This window comes from Marmota monax, unplaced genomic scaffold (assembly GCF_021218885.2).
Source record: "Marmota monax isolate L192 unplaced genomic scaffold, Marmota_monax_Labrador192_F-V1.1 WCK01_AAM20220418_F8-fsc00037, whole genome shotgun sequence".
NCBI lineage: Eukaryota > Metazoa > Chordata > Mammalia > Rodentia > Sciuridae > Marmota > Marmota monax.
The window spans coordinates 8,733,729-8,748,321 of record NW_026693245.1 but is presented as its reverse complement, the minus strand read 5'-3'; the positions used below and the strand labels follow the sequence as shown (position 1 = coordinate 8,748,321).

Below are 14,593 nucleotides of genomic sequence, written 5' to 3'. Positions count from 1 at the left end.
TAGAGTGAAGTGGACAAGGGTGAAATACTAATAAACACTTTGTTAAATTCTATTACTTTTATCAAAAACACAGCAAATTCTGTGCTTTTAAATAAAAAATCCTGTTTTTAGTGTGTACATATGAAACATTACCCTTTAAACCTCTTTGTTAACATTAACTCTCTCAGAACTCCCAAAATTCCCAGTATACTTACTTTTCCACTATAGTAATGTAATAGCCAGAATAAAGGATATAAATAATTTTTTCTCTTTGCTCATTTTTATTTCACATGCTACTTCCACTTTTTACCATAAACACACATTTTAGTTTACTGTAAAAAACTAAACTAACAATAAAAATCAAGAATGTTAACCTTGTAAGAAGTTTTAGAAATTCTTTAATGTTATTGATATTAAAGAGTTCTGTATTAAAAGCAAGCCAGTTTTGCTTTTTGTTTTGTTTTTGTTTTTTTGTGATACTGGGAATTGAACCCAAGTCCTCAGGCTTTAACACTGATCTATATCCCCAGCACTAATTTGCTTTATTTGAATTTCTATTCTTTTTTGGTACTGGGGAGTGAACTTAACTACTTAGCCACATCTCCAGGCCTTTTTTGTATTTTATTTAGAGACAGGGTCTCTATGAATCGTTTAGGGCCTTGCTCATAAGTTGCTGAAGCTGGCTCTGAACTAGAAATCCTCCTGCCTCCGCCTGCCGAGCCCCTGGGATTATAGGCATGGGCCACAGCGCCTGGCTTGAATTAGTATTTTCTTATCCAACAAAAGTTACCAAAAGTTATTAAGGAGCTTTACTTGAAATCCTGAGGAAAATGTTTCATGATGATTTCTACAATTTAAAGAAGCTATAACTTATTAGAATCCTAGGAACACAAAAATTGAAAGCAAAATTGAGCAGTTTTGGTTCAAAATCTTAATGCCTTTGTTTTTAAGGTCAAAATCTTTTTTATACATGTATATTTTTTAGTTGTCAATGGACCCTTATTTATTTATATGCAGTGCTGAGAATTGAACCCAATGCCTTACATATACTAGGCAAGTGCTTTACAACCAAGCCACCACCCCAGCGCTCCTAATACCATTCTTTAGTGAAATACATGCTATACATCTCAGCACTGTAGAACATACCTGAATCTCTCATGTAATGGATTTCATCAAAAATAACCCAAGCAACTTCTCGCATAACTTCAGAACCTCTGTACAGCATACTTCTTAAAATCTATTTAAAAAAGGGGAGGGGAATTTAGCAGGATTTTAGCACAACATCTAATAGACAAAAACTTTCTTTTTCCCATTAAGGAATTCTGGATATTCTTTGGATATATTAAAATAATTTTAGATGGCTACATATCTCTGACTTCTCAACTTGAATTACTAATCAAATATAATCCAAGAAGAGAACCATTATCATCTCTACGCTTTAGGATATAAAGCCACTTTCTTTTATGCACAGCACTTTCCCAAGGGCTGCACTTCCTAGGATTTGAAAGAAAGTTAAACTATCTTCTGAGACAATGGATCCCACAGTTTGCCCCTTGTTTACTGCATCATCACTTCACAACACAGACTCTTTGTAACAATCTTTTTTATTATTATTTTTATTTTTGGAGTTAAAAGAAAATTTCCATAGATAGATTTGGTGCCTAAGTTATACTGAACACCAAAATGAAAAGTGAGAGATGCTTTTTGTTGACTCTCCAGACAGAACCTAATTTATGCTATTATACTATATTCTTGTAAAATGAAAGGATATTACTAAAGTATGAGCAAAAGTACCTCAAACAGTAAAGATAGCTAATCATGTGTAAACCTTAGTTATTAAATATTGCAAAACTTAACTATGATTATAAGAAGAGGCTAAATACTGCATTTTTTAAAAAGCTGATTATTTACCTACTTTAATCAACACTTAGATGATGCAGAGGAAAAAAAACAAAATCACATGGAACAAAAAGAGCCACTACTTATAAGAAACTATGTATACATAATCAACAAAACATTTTCATGTCACTGACAGTAAAAACTTTAAAGTACTTGAAAAAAAGAATCCATACAACATGAGGAGTAGCAGTAATTTGGAAATACATTTAATGTTACTAGAACATTTTAAAATAAATTGTATTCATTTCAAATAAGTCTACTGAGAAAATGAAGTATCGTATTTTATTTAAAAAGTGATAAAATATTACATTCTAATTTAATAGATATATTAGCTAAATTTAAAAGGGAAAGTTAAGTGAGGCACTATATAAATTACCTCTGTAGTCATAACAAGACAAGATGCTGTAGGATTAATAGTCACATCTCCAGTCATGAGACCAACATCTTGAAATTCTTCATACATTTCACGGTACTTCTGGTTACTCAAAGCCTTAATTGGGCTGGTAAATATTACACGCTGCTTTTCCCTTAAGGCCAATGCAATGGCATACCTAAAAATGTAAAATGAAATTAACAATAAAGAAATTATAAAACTTCTTTCAAGTACAGGATCTCAAAAATTGTTACTATGTAGGAGTTGAAGATGCAGCTCACTGATAGAGCACTTGCCTAGCACATGTGAGGCCCTGGGTTTAGCACCATATAAAGATAAATAAAATAAAGGTATTGCACCCATCTACTACTACAAAAAAAATTTTTTTTAAATTGTTAATATGTAATTTAATGTTCAATCTTTCCTTCATTATTTCCAATACTGACTTTGCAGAACATTTATATCTATTCTATTTATTACAATAATACTAATAAATCTTAAAATAAATTCTAAATATAATAGTATAAATGAATAAGAACATTTTAATTTTAGCTCTGCTCATTCAGTTAATAAAACTTGATTGCCAATACTAATGGACTACTAATGATTACCCTATTTCCTGCAAGAAAACAACTTTGATATTACTAATGGGCCTCCAAGTTTAGAACCTCTCTGCCTGTCAGTTTATACATTTACAGAGTACGATGAGAAAACCATAGAAAACAAGTGGGTATTTGTTCTCCAGAGTTTCAAAACAAGTCAATCTATATGTATTCTTTTTCCCAGGTATAATAGTAATCAAATCAGTTCTTAACTAAAAGTTATAGTCGGTTCTGATTATAGAAAAGTTCTTCTGCAGCTATGGAATTTATAGTAATACTATTTGTTTTTAACAGAAATTCTGTAAAGTACTTAAACAAAGACCATGAAATTAGAATTACCTCTAACACTATGGTAGATCCTCCTTGTTTAAGATACAGTTTCTGTCCACTACAGCCTTATAATCTAGTTGAGGAACTAAAACAATATTATCACCCAAAATAATGAAACCAGCAATTTAAAAAATTAAAAGTTGTCCCAAAATGATCAAATAGGAATTTTAAGGCATGAAAAAAAAAAATACAAGCATGCTACATGCATTATCTGAAATGCCTACTTTTAAAAAAATTATAAGATATAAAATGAACAGAAAATTATGATCTATAATCAAAGGAAAGTCAGATTTAAGAAATTATTCAGAGTGGGACTGGGGTTGTGGCTCAACCACAGAGCACTCGCCTGGTGCATGCAAGGCCCTGGGTTCAATCCTCAGCACCACATAAAAATAAATAAACAAAAATAAAGGTATTGTGTACAACTAAAAGAAATATTAAAAAAAAAAAGAAAGAAAGAAAGAAAAGAAATTGTTCAGAGTGGCCCAGATAATGGACTTAGCAGAGAAAAACTCTAAAACAGCAATTAGAAAAATGTCCTTAAAATATAAGAAGTTACTTTCTAAGAATTAGAGAAACAGGACAAAGATTCAATAAGTAGGCAATCTCAACAGAAACCAAAACTATTAAAAACACAACCAAATTAGAATTTGAAAAAGGACCTTATCAAGTAAGCATCATAGTACACTACTGAGTAACAAAGTCTTTGAAAAGCAGCAGCAACAGAAAACAATATGCAGAGGAGAACAAAATACAAAAGAATACAATAATTAAGGCTGACTTCTCATCAGAAACAACAAAGTAGTCAAGCTCAGGGGCATATGCCTGTAATTCCAGTGGCTTGGCAGGCTGAGAATGGAGGATTGCAAGTTCAAAACCAGCCTCAGCAATTCAGTGAGGCTCTAAGTAATTTAGCAAGACCCTATCTCAAAATAAAAAAAATAAAATAAAAAGGGCTGGGGATATGGCTCAGTGATAAAGTACCCCTGTGTTCAATCCTTGGTACCAAAACCAACCAACCAACAAACCAATAAAGTAGAATGAAACAGCATTAAGAGAATGATTTGTCCTGAGTGTTGAAAGAAAAAAAAAAAAGAACACCAAGAATTCTATATCCAGTGACAATCCTTTAAAAACAAAAAGCAAAATAAAGAAGATTCAAATAAAAACTGAAGAAATTCAGTGTTAACAAACAGATCTATGAAAATTTTTCTTAAAAATACTTCAGGCTGAAAGAAAACACAACCAAAGAATCAAGGAATTAAGACTAAGACTGTATGGTCAGAAACAATGGTGTATACCTAAAATCCCAGGTACTCAGGAGGCTAAGGTAGGAAGATTCCAAGTTCCAGGCCAGACTCTGCAACTTACTTAAGGCCCCCTCTCAAATGAAAAATAATAGTAGGGTTGTAGCTCAAAGGTAGAGCACCTCTGGGTTCAATCCCCACTACTGTGACAAAGGAAATAAAGAAAAAAATAAATACATGGGTGTACTTAAAGACCATTATTCTTGAAATTGTGGCATTTCCCAATAAATGGATGAAATGGAGACTATCACAGTAAGTGAAATATGCTAATCCCCAAAAACCAAAAGGCATATGTTCTCTCTGATATGTGAATGCAAACATAGAATAAGGGTTGGGGGATTAGACTGGATTACAAAAAGGGAATAAAAAGGAAGGGGAGATGGGAATAGAAAACACAGAACAATGAATCAGACATAACTTTCCTATGTTCATATACGAATACACAACCAATGTTACTCCATATCATGTTAAATCACAAAATGAGACTCTAATTGGAATAAGTCATACTCCATACATGTATGATATGTCCAAATCCATATATTGAAAATTAACAAATTTTTAAAAAGGAATATGTAAGGGCATAAAGATATAATTCATTGAGGAATGCTTATGAAAATAACTAAATATCATTTCAGATATGCTTGACTGATAAAAATTTTAAATTATAGCCTAGAATTAGTAAGGATATAAGGAAACACTTATTGTTTTTAGAGTTATTCATAAGGATATACAGGACAAAAGCACACTTATATATCTAATTAAAACTGTACTGTATTATATATGGATAGACGACAATGGTTTTATTTATCTCCTGATAGTATTTGGATTATTTCCAATTTTTTCTTCTTAAAAATGTTGCAAAATGTTGAATTATGCCTCCATGGTAAGCTTGCTGAAAAATTTTTCCTTTTAAATCTTTCCTGTCTGCAAATTTTAAAATAAAAAGTTAAAAATATTAATAAAATTATCCTGGAGTTCTGCTACTGAAAGTATTGTTCTTATACCAGACACACTGATTCTCACCTGGGAACTTACTGGATAATCTCTGGCCTCACCCTATCTATAATCACTGAATCATAATCTGCATTTTTTTTAAAGTTTCTAGTTTTTATATATTATTTTATATGTAAAATTCTTTTACATTCTTTGGTTAAATAAACTTTTTTTTTTAAAAATATTTATTTATTTTTTTAGTTTTCAGTGGACACAACATCTTTGTTTGTATGTGGTGCTGAGGATCGAACCCGGGCCGCATGCATGCCAGGCGAGCGTGCTACCGCTTGAGCCACATCCCCAGCCCTGGTTAAATAAACTTATGAGAGTCTTTCTATTGGACAAAATATAGGAAAATAAAATAAAATTTTTAATTTTTTGCTAGTATTTTCTTTCTTTTTTTAAATTTTTTATTTGTTTTAATTACTTATAACAGTAGAATGCACTTATATACTTTGATATATCATACATAGATGGGATATAATTTCTCATTTTTCTGGGTATACATATTTTAGAATCACATTGGTCATACAGTCACACACATACATAAACAATGTCTGTTTCATTCTACTATCTTTCTTATCCCCACATCCCCTGCCTTCCCCTCCTTTCACTTCCCTCTAATAATCTAAGGTAATGCTATTCTTCTAAAAACACAATCTACTTTTTTTAGCTTGGCCCAGTTCCTCTCTAACTTTAATATACATATATCATATACATGAAAAATGCAAATTATAATCTAAAAGTGAGAAAAATATTAATATTGTATAATATAGTATTTAATATAATATTTTAATTATAATCTGCATTTTTAATGTCATCACCAAGTGATATTTGTGTATTAAAGTTGGAAGAACTGGGCCAAGCTAAAAAAGTAGATTGTATTCTTCAACATGAATGATATTTTGTAGTCTGTTGCAGACTTGACTTTTTTGGTTTGACTTTTAATAATCTATAATATTTTATTTTTCTATTACCTTTTCTGCTGGCACCTGAATTAGGTACTATTAACAGGAGGCAATTAAAGTAAAGACCGTAGAAAAAGAAACACATAAAATGACACCAATCATCCTATCATTCCCTTTACTTTGGCACAGTGATATATTTCATGCGCCATAAAATTTAAAAGAAATTTTTAAGTATTTTTTTTAGTTGTTGATAGACCTTTATTCTATTATTTATATGCAAAATGCTGAGAATCTAACCCAGTGACTCACACATGCTAGGCAAGCACTCTACCACTGAGCTACAACACCAACCCCTAGAATTTTATTTCATGTTTTTGGTACAGTCAACACTTATCTAGTCACCTATTTATTAGTTCTGTCCACACTTTCTTAGCCTATGAAATTTTCTCAGAAAGAGAGGAGTGATTTTGGATTTTGCAGTGTCATCTTATGGCATCAACTCTTTGCAGATGTCTTGATCTATTTTCCAGCCCCAAATACAGTACAGTCCTCTACCACTCCAGTTCTGTTCAGTGGAGTTGACTTATTTCTTACCAGTTCATTCCTTTTCAAAAGGTGCTGCAGTTAGATGCTAGTTTCCTCCTAAGACATAGGTATTATAGAAAATAGGTTTAACTACTCTTAGTTCAATTATTTATCTCACTTAGAGAGACAAATAAAATAGTGCTATATTGGGTGCACTATGCTTTTAAAGTTAACGTATATAGTCATTTGGATTCTGGCCATTTATGTAACCTGGTTTTTATTTTTCCTAAAGAGGAGAATTTATATTAGAGAAAGTTTTCACATGTGTACAGAAACCTGCTCTCAAATCCTAGGATAGAAAATCAGAGAGAATATTTTAAAAAATTTGCCAGGGTTATGGACACAGTTTTCCTACTATATAATTTTCATGCAGTTAATGTCACTCATTATAAATACTCAGGTCAGTGAGTTTTAAAAAGTTACTTCAACTATATAACCCTCATCAGTTTTAGGAGACTTGCATCCATACAATTTGCATTCAAATTCACTTGTACCTTCAGCCACAGATAACCATGATCATGTTTTTGGCTATTATAATACAGGTAAAAACATTCCTGTGTAAGTCTTTGGGTCTGTGTTTTCATTTCTCTTGGGTAACCCAGAAATTTAATTTCTACATTTTAATGAAAATAAGTATTTAACTCTTTTGGAAATTGTCAAACTATTTTCCAAAGTGGCATTAACTTTTTTTATTCCTACCAGTAATATATGAGGTGTTAGTTCTCTGTATCACTGCCAACTCTTGGTGTTATTAGTTCTTATTATATCTATTTTAGTGAGTATGTAGTGATGTCATATAGTGATTTTAATTTGCAGTTCTGTGATGACTAATGATGCTGGTAAGCACTGTTTCATGTACTTATCTATTTATCCATCTTTGGTGATTTAATTTTGGTGTTTATTTCAGATTTTTGCTGATATTTTTAATTGATTTGTTAGTCTTGTTGCATTATAAGAACTCTATGAGGGGCTGGGGATGTGGCTCAAGCGGTAGCACGCTCGCCTGGCATGCGTGCGGCCCGGGTTTGATCCTCAGCACCACGTACAAACAAAGATATTGTGTCAGCCGAGAACTAAAAAAAAAAAATAAAAAATATGAAAAAAAAAAAAAAAAAAAAAAGAACTCTATGAGTAAACAAGTTTTATTGGTAGGGCAGTAGCAGAGATTGAACCCAGTCCTCAGAGTACTTAAATTTATTTTTAAATTCTGAGACAAGTCTTAGATGCCCAGGCGGGACTCCAAATCACAATACTCTTGTCTTAACTTTCTAGCAGAGGGAAGCAGCTCATATGATGATCAGACAGCAGAGAGAGGGAGAGAGAGAAAAAAAGAGAGGGAGAGTGAAAGAGAAGAAGAAAGGGAGAGAGACTTCATGGCCAGATACAAAATACATACTCCATGCCATGCTCCCAATGACCCACCTCCCCCAGCCACAACCTATCTGCCTTCAGTCACTACTTGATTAATCCCATCAGGAGAATGATTCACTAATTGAGTTAAGGCTCTCATAACCCAATCATTTATCCTCTGAACTTTCTTGCATTGTCTCACATGTGAGCATTTGGGGGAAATTCGCATCCAAACCATTGATTTTAGGTAATTCTTCAGGCGTAAATAGTGAAAGCTCTAAATTTCTCTCTTTAGTACAGCTTAAGATGCACCCCACAAATTTTGTTAATTCTATGGTTTTGTTTTCATTCATTTTTTAATTTCCCTTTTGATTTTCTCTTATGCTGTTTACTTTTCAAACATCTGGTGATTTTCCTATATCTTTGTGCTCTTTATTTCCAATTTAATTTCTGGTTGGAGAAGATATTTTATATGATTTTAGTAATTTAGTGATTGATATGGTTGGATTTACATTTGCTTTTTGTTGTTGACTTGGCAATTATTTTGATAATATTATTTTGATGTCTCTTGTCTGTTTCATGTTTTCTCCTTTACTACATTCTATCGTGTAAATCACTATTGTTTTAGTATACCATTTTAATTCCCTTTTTGAGTCTTTAGTTTTATTCGATTTACCTTTTTAATAGCTACTCTACTGCTTTTCTCTTCACCTTTATCACAATCACAATTTCTGTAAAATACTATATTGAAATCTTGGCTGTAATATTTTTTTTGTGCTATTTAATATTATCTCATGTATGAATCTATTTCAACTGCATATACTGTAAACCCTGCAATACAGTTATAATCATTGCTTTAAATTGTCATATATTTTTAAAAATATTAATTAAATAAAAGTTTAAACATATTCAACAAAGGTGTGTTTGTTCCTACATTAGATACGTGCACTATTGAAAAACAGTTGGCTCTCCATATTCATAGGTTCTGCATCTACAATTTAACACACCTCAGACAGAAGATAGGGAAAAAACTTTGTATTAAACCTGACTTTATCATTATTCCCTAAACAATACAGGATAACAGCTACTTACTTGGCATTTGCATTGTATTAGGTAATTATAAGTAATCTAGAAATGACTTAAATATATGAGAGGATGTATGTAGATTACATGTATATAATGTGCCATTTTAAATATAAGTGACTTGAGCATCCATAGATTTTGGTATTCAAGGGGGAAACAGGAACCAATTCCCCACCAATACCAAGGAATGATTGAAATATATAATTTATTGTAGAATTACATTGGTCATACAGTCACATACATACATAAATAATGTCTGTTTCATTCTCTCTTTCTTATCCCCATCCCCTGCCTTCCTCTCCTTTCACTTCCCTCTAATAATCTAAGGTAATGCTATTCTTCTAAGAACACAATCTACTTTTTTTAGCTTGGCCAAGTTCCTTTCTAACTTTAATACACATATATCACTTGGTGATGACATTAAAAATGCAAATTATAATCTTTAAAGTGATAAAATATTAATATTTTATAATATAATATTTAATATAATATAGTACTTAAAGGGAGCTGGGGATGTGGCTCAAGCAGTAGCGCGCTCACCTGGCAGGAGCATGGCACTGGGTTCGATCCTCAGCACCACATACAAATAAAATTAAAAAATAAATAAAATAAAATAAAGGTATGCGTCAACTACAACTAAAAAATATTTTTTAAAAATACAGAAAACATCCAATTATTGTTAAGACAGAGTAATGGGGATTACCTTTACCCACCCAATTGAAACAACTATAAGACAATTCCATGATGGGGAGCCCAGGCAGAACCTAGAGGTTTTCCTAAATTGAATGGATCAACATGTAAGTCTGGGGATGCCAAGGCAATTAAGAGTTTGCAGAGCAGAATACCAGAGAGGACAAAGTTGCAGAGAGAGGGTGCTGAATATCTGCTGAGCCTTTATAAGTAATCAGACAGTACTGACCAGTAAAATCTTAGGCAACTATTTGAGACCAGACAAAAACCAACCCAAAGAAGCAAAGATAAAAATGATCAAATCTCACTCAGAACTGGGAGTAATTTGGATTTCTACCAACCACCTTGGAAAACTTTATGATTCACAAGACACTGGGTGGAATAGCAAGAAGAGTACTGAGTAGTGAGAAACATATGCCCACCATTAGGCTAAATGCTGCTCTGATCCTGCCTAAAATAATCATAAAAGTAAGCCTCAATAGGAAGACATTTTCCCAAGTAATTTATAACACAGAACATATATCTCAAGTATGTACAGGAATGAAACATAAGACCAACGACCAAATTAGTAAATAAGGATGTTAAACATTACATAACTATATTCTACATGCTCAAGAAAATAACATGTTAAGTAGAAACCTAGAAAACACTGAAAGACCTAAGTCAAACTTTAAAGATGAAAAATGCAGTGTCTACGATGAAAAACATAGGAGAAGGGCAGATTTGATACTGCAGAAGAGTTATGAATAAACTTGAAGCCATGGCAATAGAAACTACCAAAATGAATCAAAATAAACACCAAAAAAATAATAGCAAGTAAAATATCAGTGGATTCTGGAACAACTTAAAGTGGTCAACTATGATTGAAATCCTCAAAAGACTAGAGTGATGGGAAAATATTTTAAAATTTCCCAGATTTGATGAAAACCATAACAAACCCACAAATCTAAGAGGCCAACAAACTCAAGCACGAGAAACAGAAAAATATCATGTAAAGTCACAACATGGTCAAGCGATTAAAAACTAAAAATAGCCAAACAACCAATCAAAGCAGTACGTAAAGAAGCAGGAACATACTTTTACATAATGAAAGAAAAAGTCTAATATATCAAAACAGATCAGAAAATAACACAGACAAAAGCAGTAATAACCAGAACATTTAAAAAGTTTTCTAACTGTATTCCATATTTTCAAAAAACTAAAGGAATGTTAAGATACATGGGATATATTAAAAATACAGGTTTGAGTCATAATCCTGAAAGATACAAACCTGAACACTGTAATTCTTAATGCTGAAATCTCCCAAAATCAAAATGCCCCAAACTCAAAATCTCAAAAAGGTAAAAGAAAAAATTTCAAATTCTTTAGAAGATGTTTATGTACATTTGTAAGGAAATCTGAGAAATATATAAAACACAGAACAACACTTAATAGGCCACTTTACATAATATAGCAGGCTATATTAACATATTATTTTTGTGAGCATAAACACTCAGATATATTGATAGATGCATGGATATAACAATTATGAGCAGATGAACCATAATAGGTCAAAAAGTAAAATGTATATCACTATGGTTAGTAATTGTGTGTACTCAGCTTTTAAATTTCAATCATTTGAAATAATGTAATAAACAACCCATCTTTTTAAGGAGACCTATCAAAAATTGATAGGTTGCCACTCCATGGGCAGCTTGCCCGAAGAATCAAGATCTCAAGAAACTTTAACTTTCACAAAGGCAGATGTACAAAAAGATGTCTCTTTTATTTACTGATAAAGTTTCAATGTTTTTCTGTTCAGGGACAGTGCTTAAATACGAATCAATGTTGTAGTAATGCACTTTCAAATAATTAAATTTTCAAAAAACGCAAAACATAAATTAGAGTTCTCTTTATTTAATTTATTCTCCAATATTAGAAGTGAAGCAAAGATGAAACATAGAGCATAACTTTTTTTTTTTTTTTAAATGCTGGAAAATAGTGGGAAAAAAGGCTGAAGTATATATAATTCAATGGCAGAGCACTTGCCCAGTATGATCATTTGCCTGGGTCTAATGGCAAGAAACACAAAAAAGTGAAAAAAAAATGCTAAGAAAAAGAAAAAAAATTTCAACATATAAAAAACTGCCTATAGGGACAGATTTTGGGCAACTGTACCAGTGTAGTCTTAAGAGTTGGCCAACTCTCATGACTGTTAATTTTATTTCCAAGCATCATGTGGCTATCACAGCTACTTTTCCTCTTTTAGGCACATCTCTTCTTAAAGAATATGTTCATATTCATTCTCTATAAAGCAGATCTTCCTCACCCACTTGAGATTCACATACTCATCTCCACTAGAAACACCCTCATTTTAAAAACATACAGAATTGTGCTAACAACAGAAAACACATTAATTCCTTCCAAGAATTCATCCTTCTACAACTTTCATGTAGACATTTTTTCCCCATTGGAAACTGTGGTTTTCAGGATTTTGTCAAATTTTCAACTTTTGGGATTTTTATTTTTTGGGACTGATCTTCAGGACTTTAGGGATTTATATCTTCCAGGATTTCAATACTCCTGAAAGACTATGACATTCAGGATTGTACTTTATGGTATTATGATAAGGAACAAAAAATAAATAAGTTGGACTTCTAGCAAAGAAAACCACAATATCTGAAATTTTAAAATAAGGCATCTAAATGAGATTAATGGCAGATTTAACAATTCAGAGGATAATGAATTTGAGATGCTATATTAGAAATGACCCCAAAATAAAACATTAAAAAAAAATGAACATAGAATCAGTAAGTTGAGATAACTGTCATAAAGTAAGTAGAGTCCTAGAAGGACAACCATGGGAACACTGCAAAAAACAAACCCGAAATCCATGAAAACTACACTAGGGTGGGTGTATCATAAGCAAAAATGTTTAAAACCAGTGATAAAGATAAAATATTTAAAGCAGACCCAGAAAAAAAAAGACATATACAGAGAAACAAAGGATCTCAGAGAATTTTTTTGGTCACAAACTGTACAAGTCAAAAAGGTGATCTTAAAAATATTAGTATTCTAACTAAGGAAAAATATCTTTTCAAAAATGAGAAAGACTATTTTAGATGTATACAAGTTAACATAATTTCTCATTAGTAGACTTACACTAATATTTAAAGAACTTAAATATTAAATATTTAAAGAATTTCTTCATGCAGAAGGAAAATGACACCACACAGAACTTGGATCAAACATAATTTATCAAGATTTTAAAAACATTTTACAAATATATCAAATAAAACATAAAAAAGATTGTGGGATACAGCTAAAACAATGTTAGATGAAGTTTACCTCATTAAATTATGCATATATTAGGAAAAAGATATCTCAAATTAATTACCTCAACTTTTTATCCTAAAGAAACTATTAAAAGAGTGACTAAAGCCCAAAATTAATGAAAGGAAGAATAAGATCAGAGAGAAAGTCAATAAAAAGGAAAACAGAATAGAGGAAAATCAATGAAATCAAAAGCTGAAATTTTAGATTAATATGAATCAACAGACTTCTAGTCAGATCAACCAAAGAAAAATATAGAAGTAAACATCACCCTGTTACTAACACCAGAAAAAGACATTATAATAAAACTAAAAAGCAATACTCTTCAGGAACAGATATAAAAATTAACAAAAACTAAACTAACCAAATCCAACAACATGGTAATAAAGACCATCATGACCAAATGCTGCTTTTCTTAGAATTATTCATCATTTGAAAGCCAATCAACATATTTCGTCACAATAGCAGGACAAAAATCAAAACAAAAACATATCTTTTCAATACATGACCCCAAAAAACATCAGACAAAATCTAGTACAGAAATATTTTTATATGCATACATGTGTGTGCACACACATATACATACACAAATTCTGCAAACTAGGAACAACAGAAGGGATCTTCCCCAAACTGGGGTATCTATGAAAAACCTATGGTAATGTTCTTTTTAATAATGAAAAATGGAATGTATTTTCCCTACTACTTGGAACAAGGCAAGGATGCCTTCTCTTATCCCTTTCTAGTGATTTCAGGATTTTATTTAAAAAGAAAGTTACTTACTCAGCACATACAGTTTTCCCTGCTGATGTATGTGCAGATACTAAAACAGACTGATTATTATCAACACACTGAATGGCTTCTCTTTGGAAAGCATCAAGAATAAACGGGTACTCCTACAAAAACAAAACATTAATATCTGCATGAAAAAACCTAGGTATCATCAAGAGAAAGACTGCCGCCAAAAGCATTCTGGGAGCATTTCTTTATGATTTTATTTAGGAAATATACCACCTACAAGAAAACATTAGGAAGAGTAAAAACACTTTTTTTCCCAAATGGCATAAATTACTCTTCCATTTAATCTTTTAATTATTACATTATATTTAAATAATAATAAAACAATCATTAGTATTTACAAGAAACATGCTGTGTGATAGGCACTGTGCACCACATTTTCCATAT

The 14,593-nt window shown here is 31.6% G+C and overlaps 1 protein-coding gene across 2 annotated transcripts in view; it reads right to left on the bottom strand.

Annotated features, from left to right (window-relative positions):
• The window catches only part of Mtrex (Mtr4 exosome RNA helicase), a 93,916-nt gene that overhangs the window by 66,571 nt on the left and 12,752 nt on the right, over positions 1–14,593 (bottom strand). The window contains exons 5-7 of one of the 2 annotated variants that reach the window (XM_046456291.2): positions 14,192–14,304; positions 2,255–2,429; positions 1,126–1,216 (exon numbers count right to left, since the gene is read on the bottom strand). In XM_046456291.2, coding sequence (XP_046312247.1) covers positions 1,126–1,216; positions 2,255–2,429; positions 14,192–14,304 — 379 coding nt within the window. The remainder of the gene's footprint in view (positions 1–1,125; positions 1,217–2,254; positions 2,430–14,191; positions 14,305–14,593) is intronic. The other variant, XM_058583120.1, reaches the window with a different exon arrangement.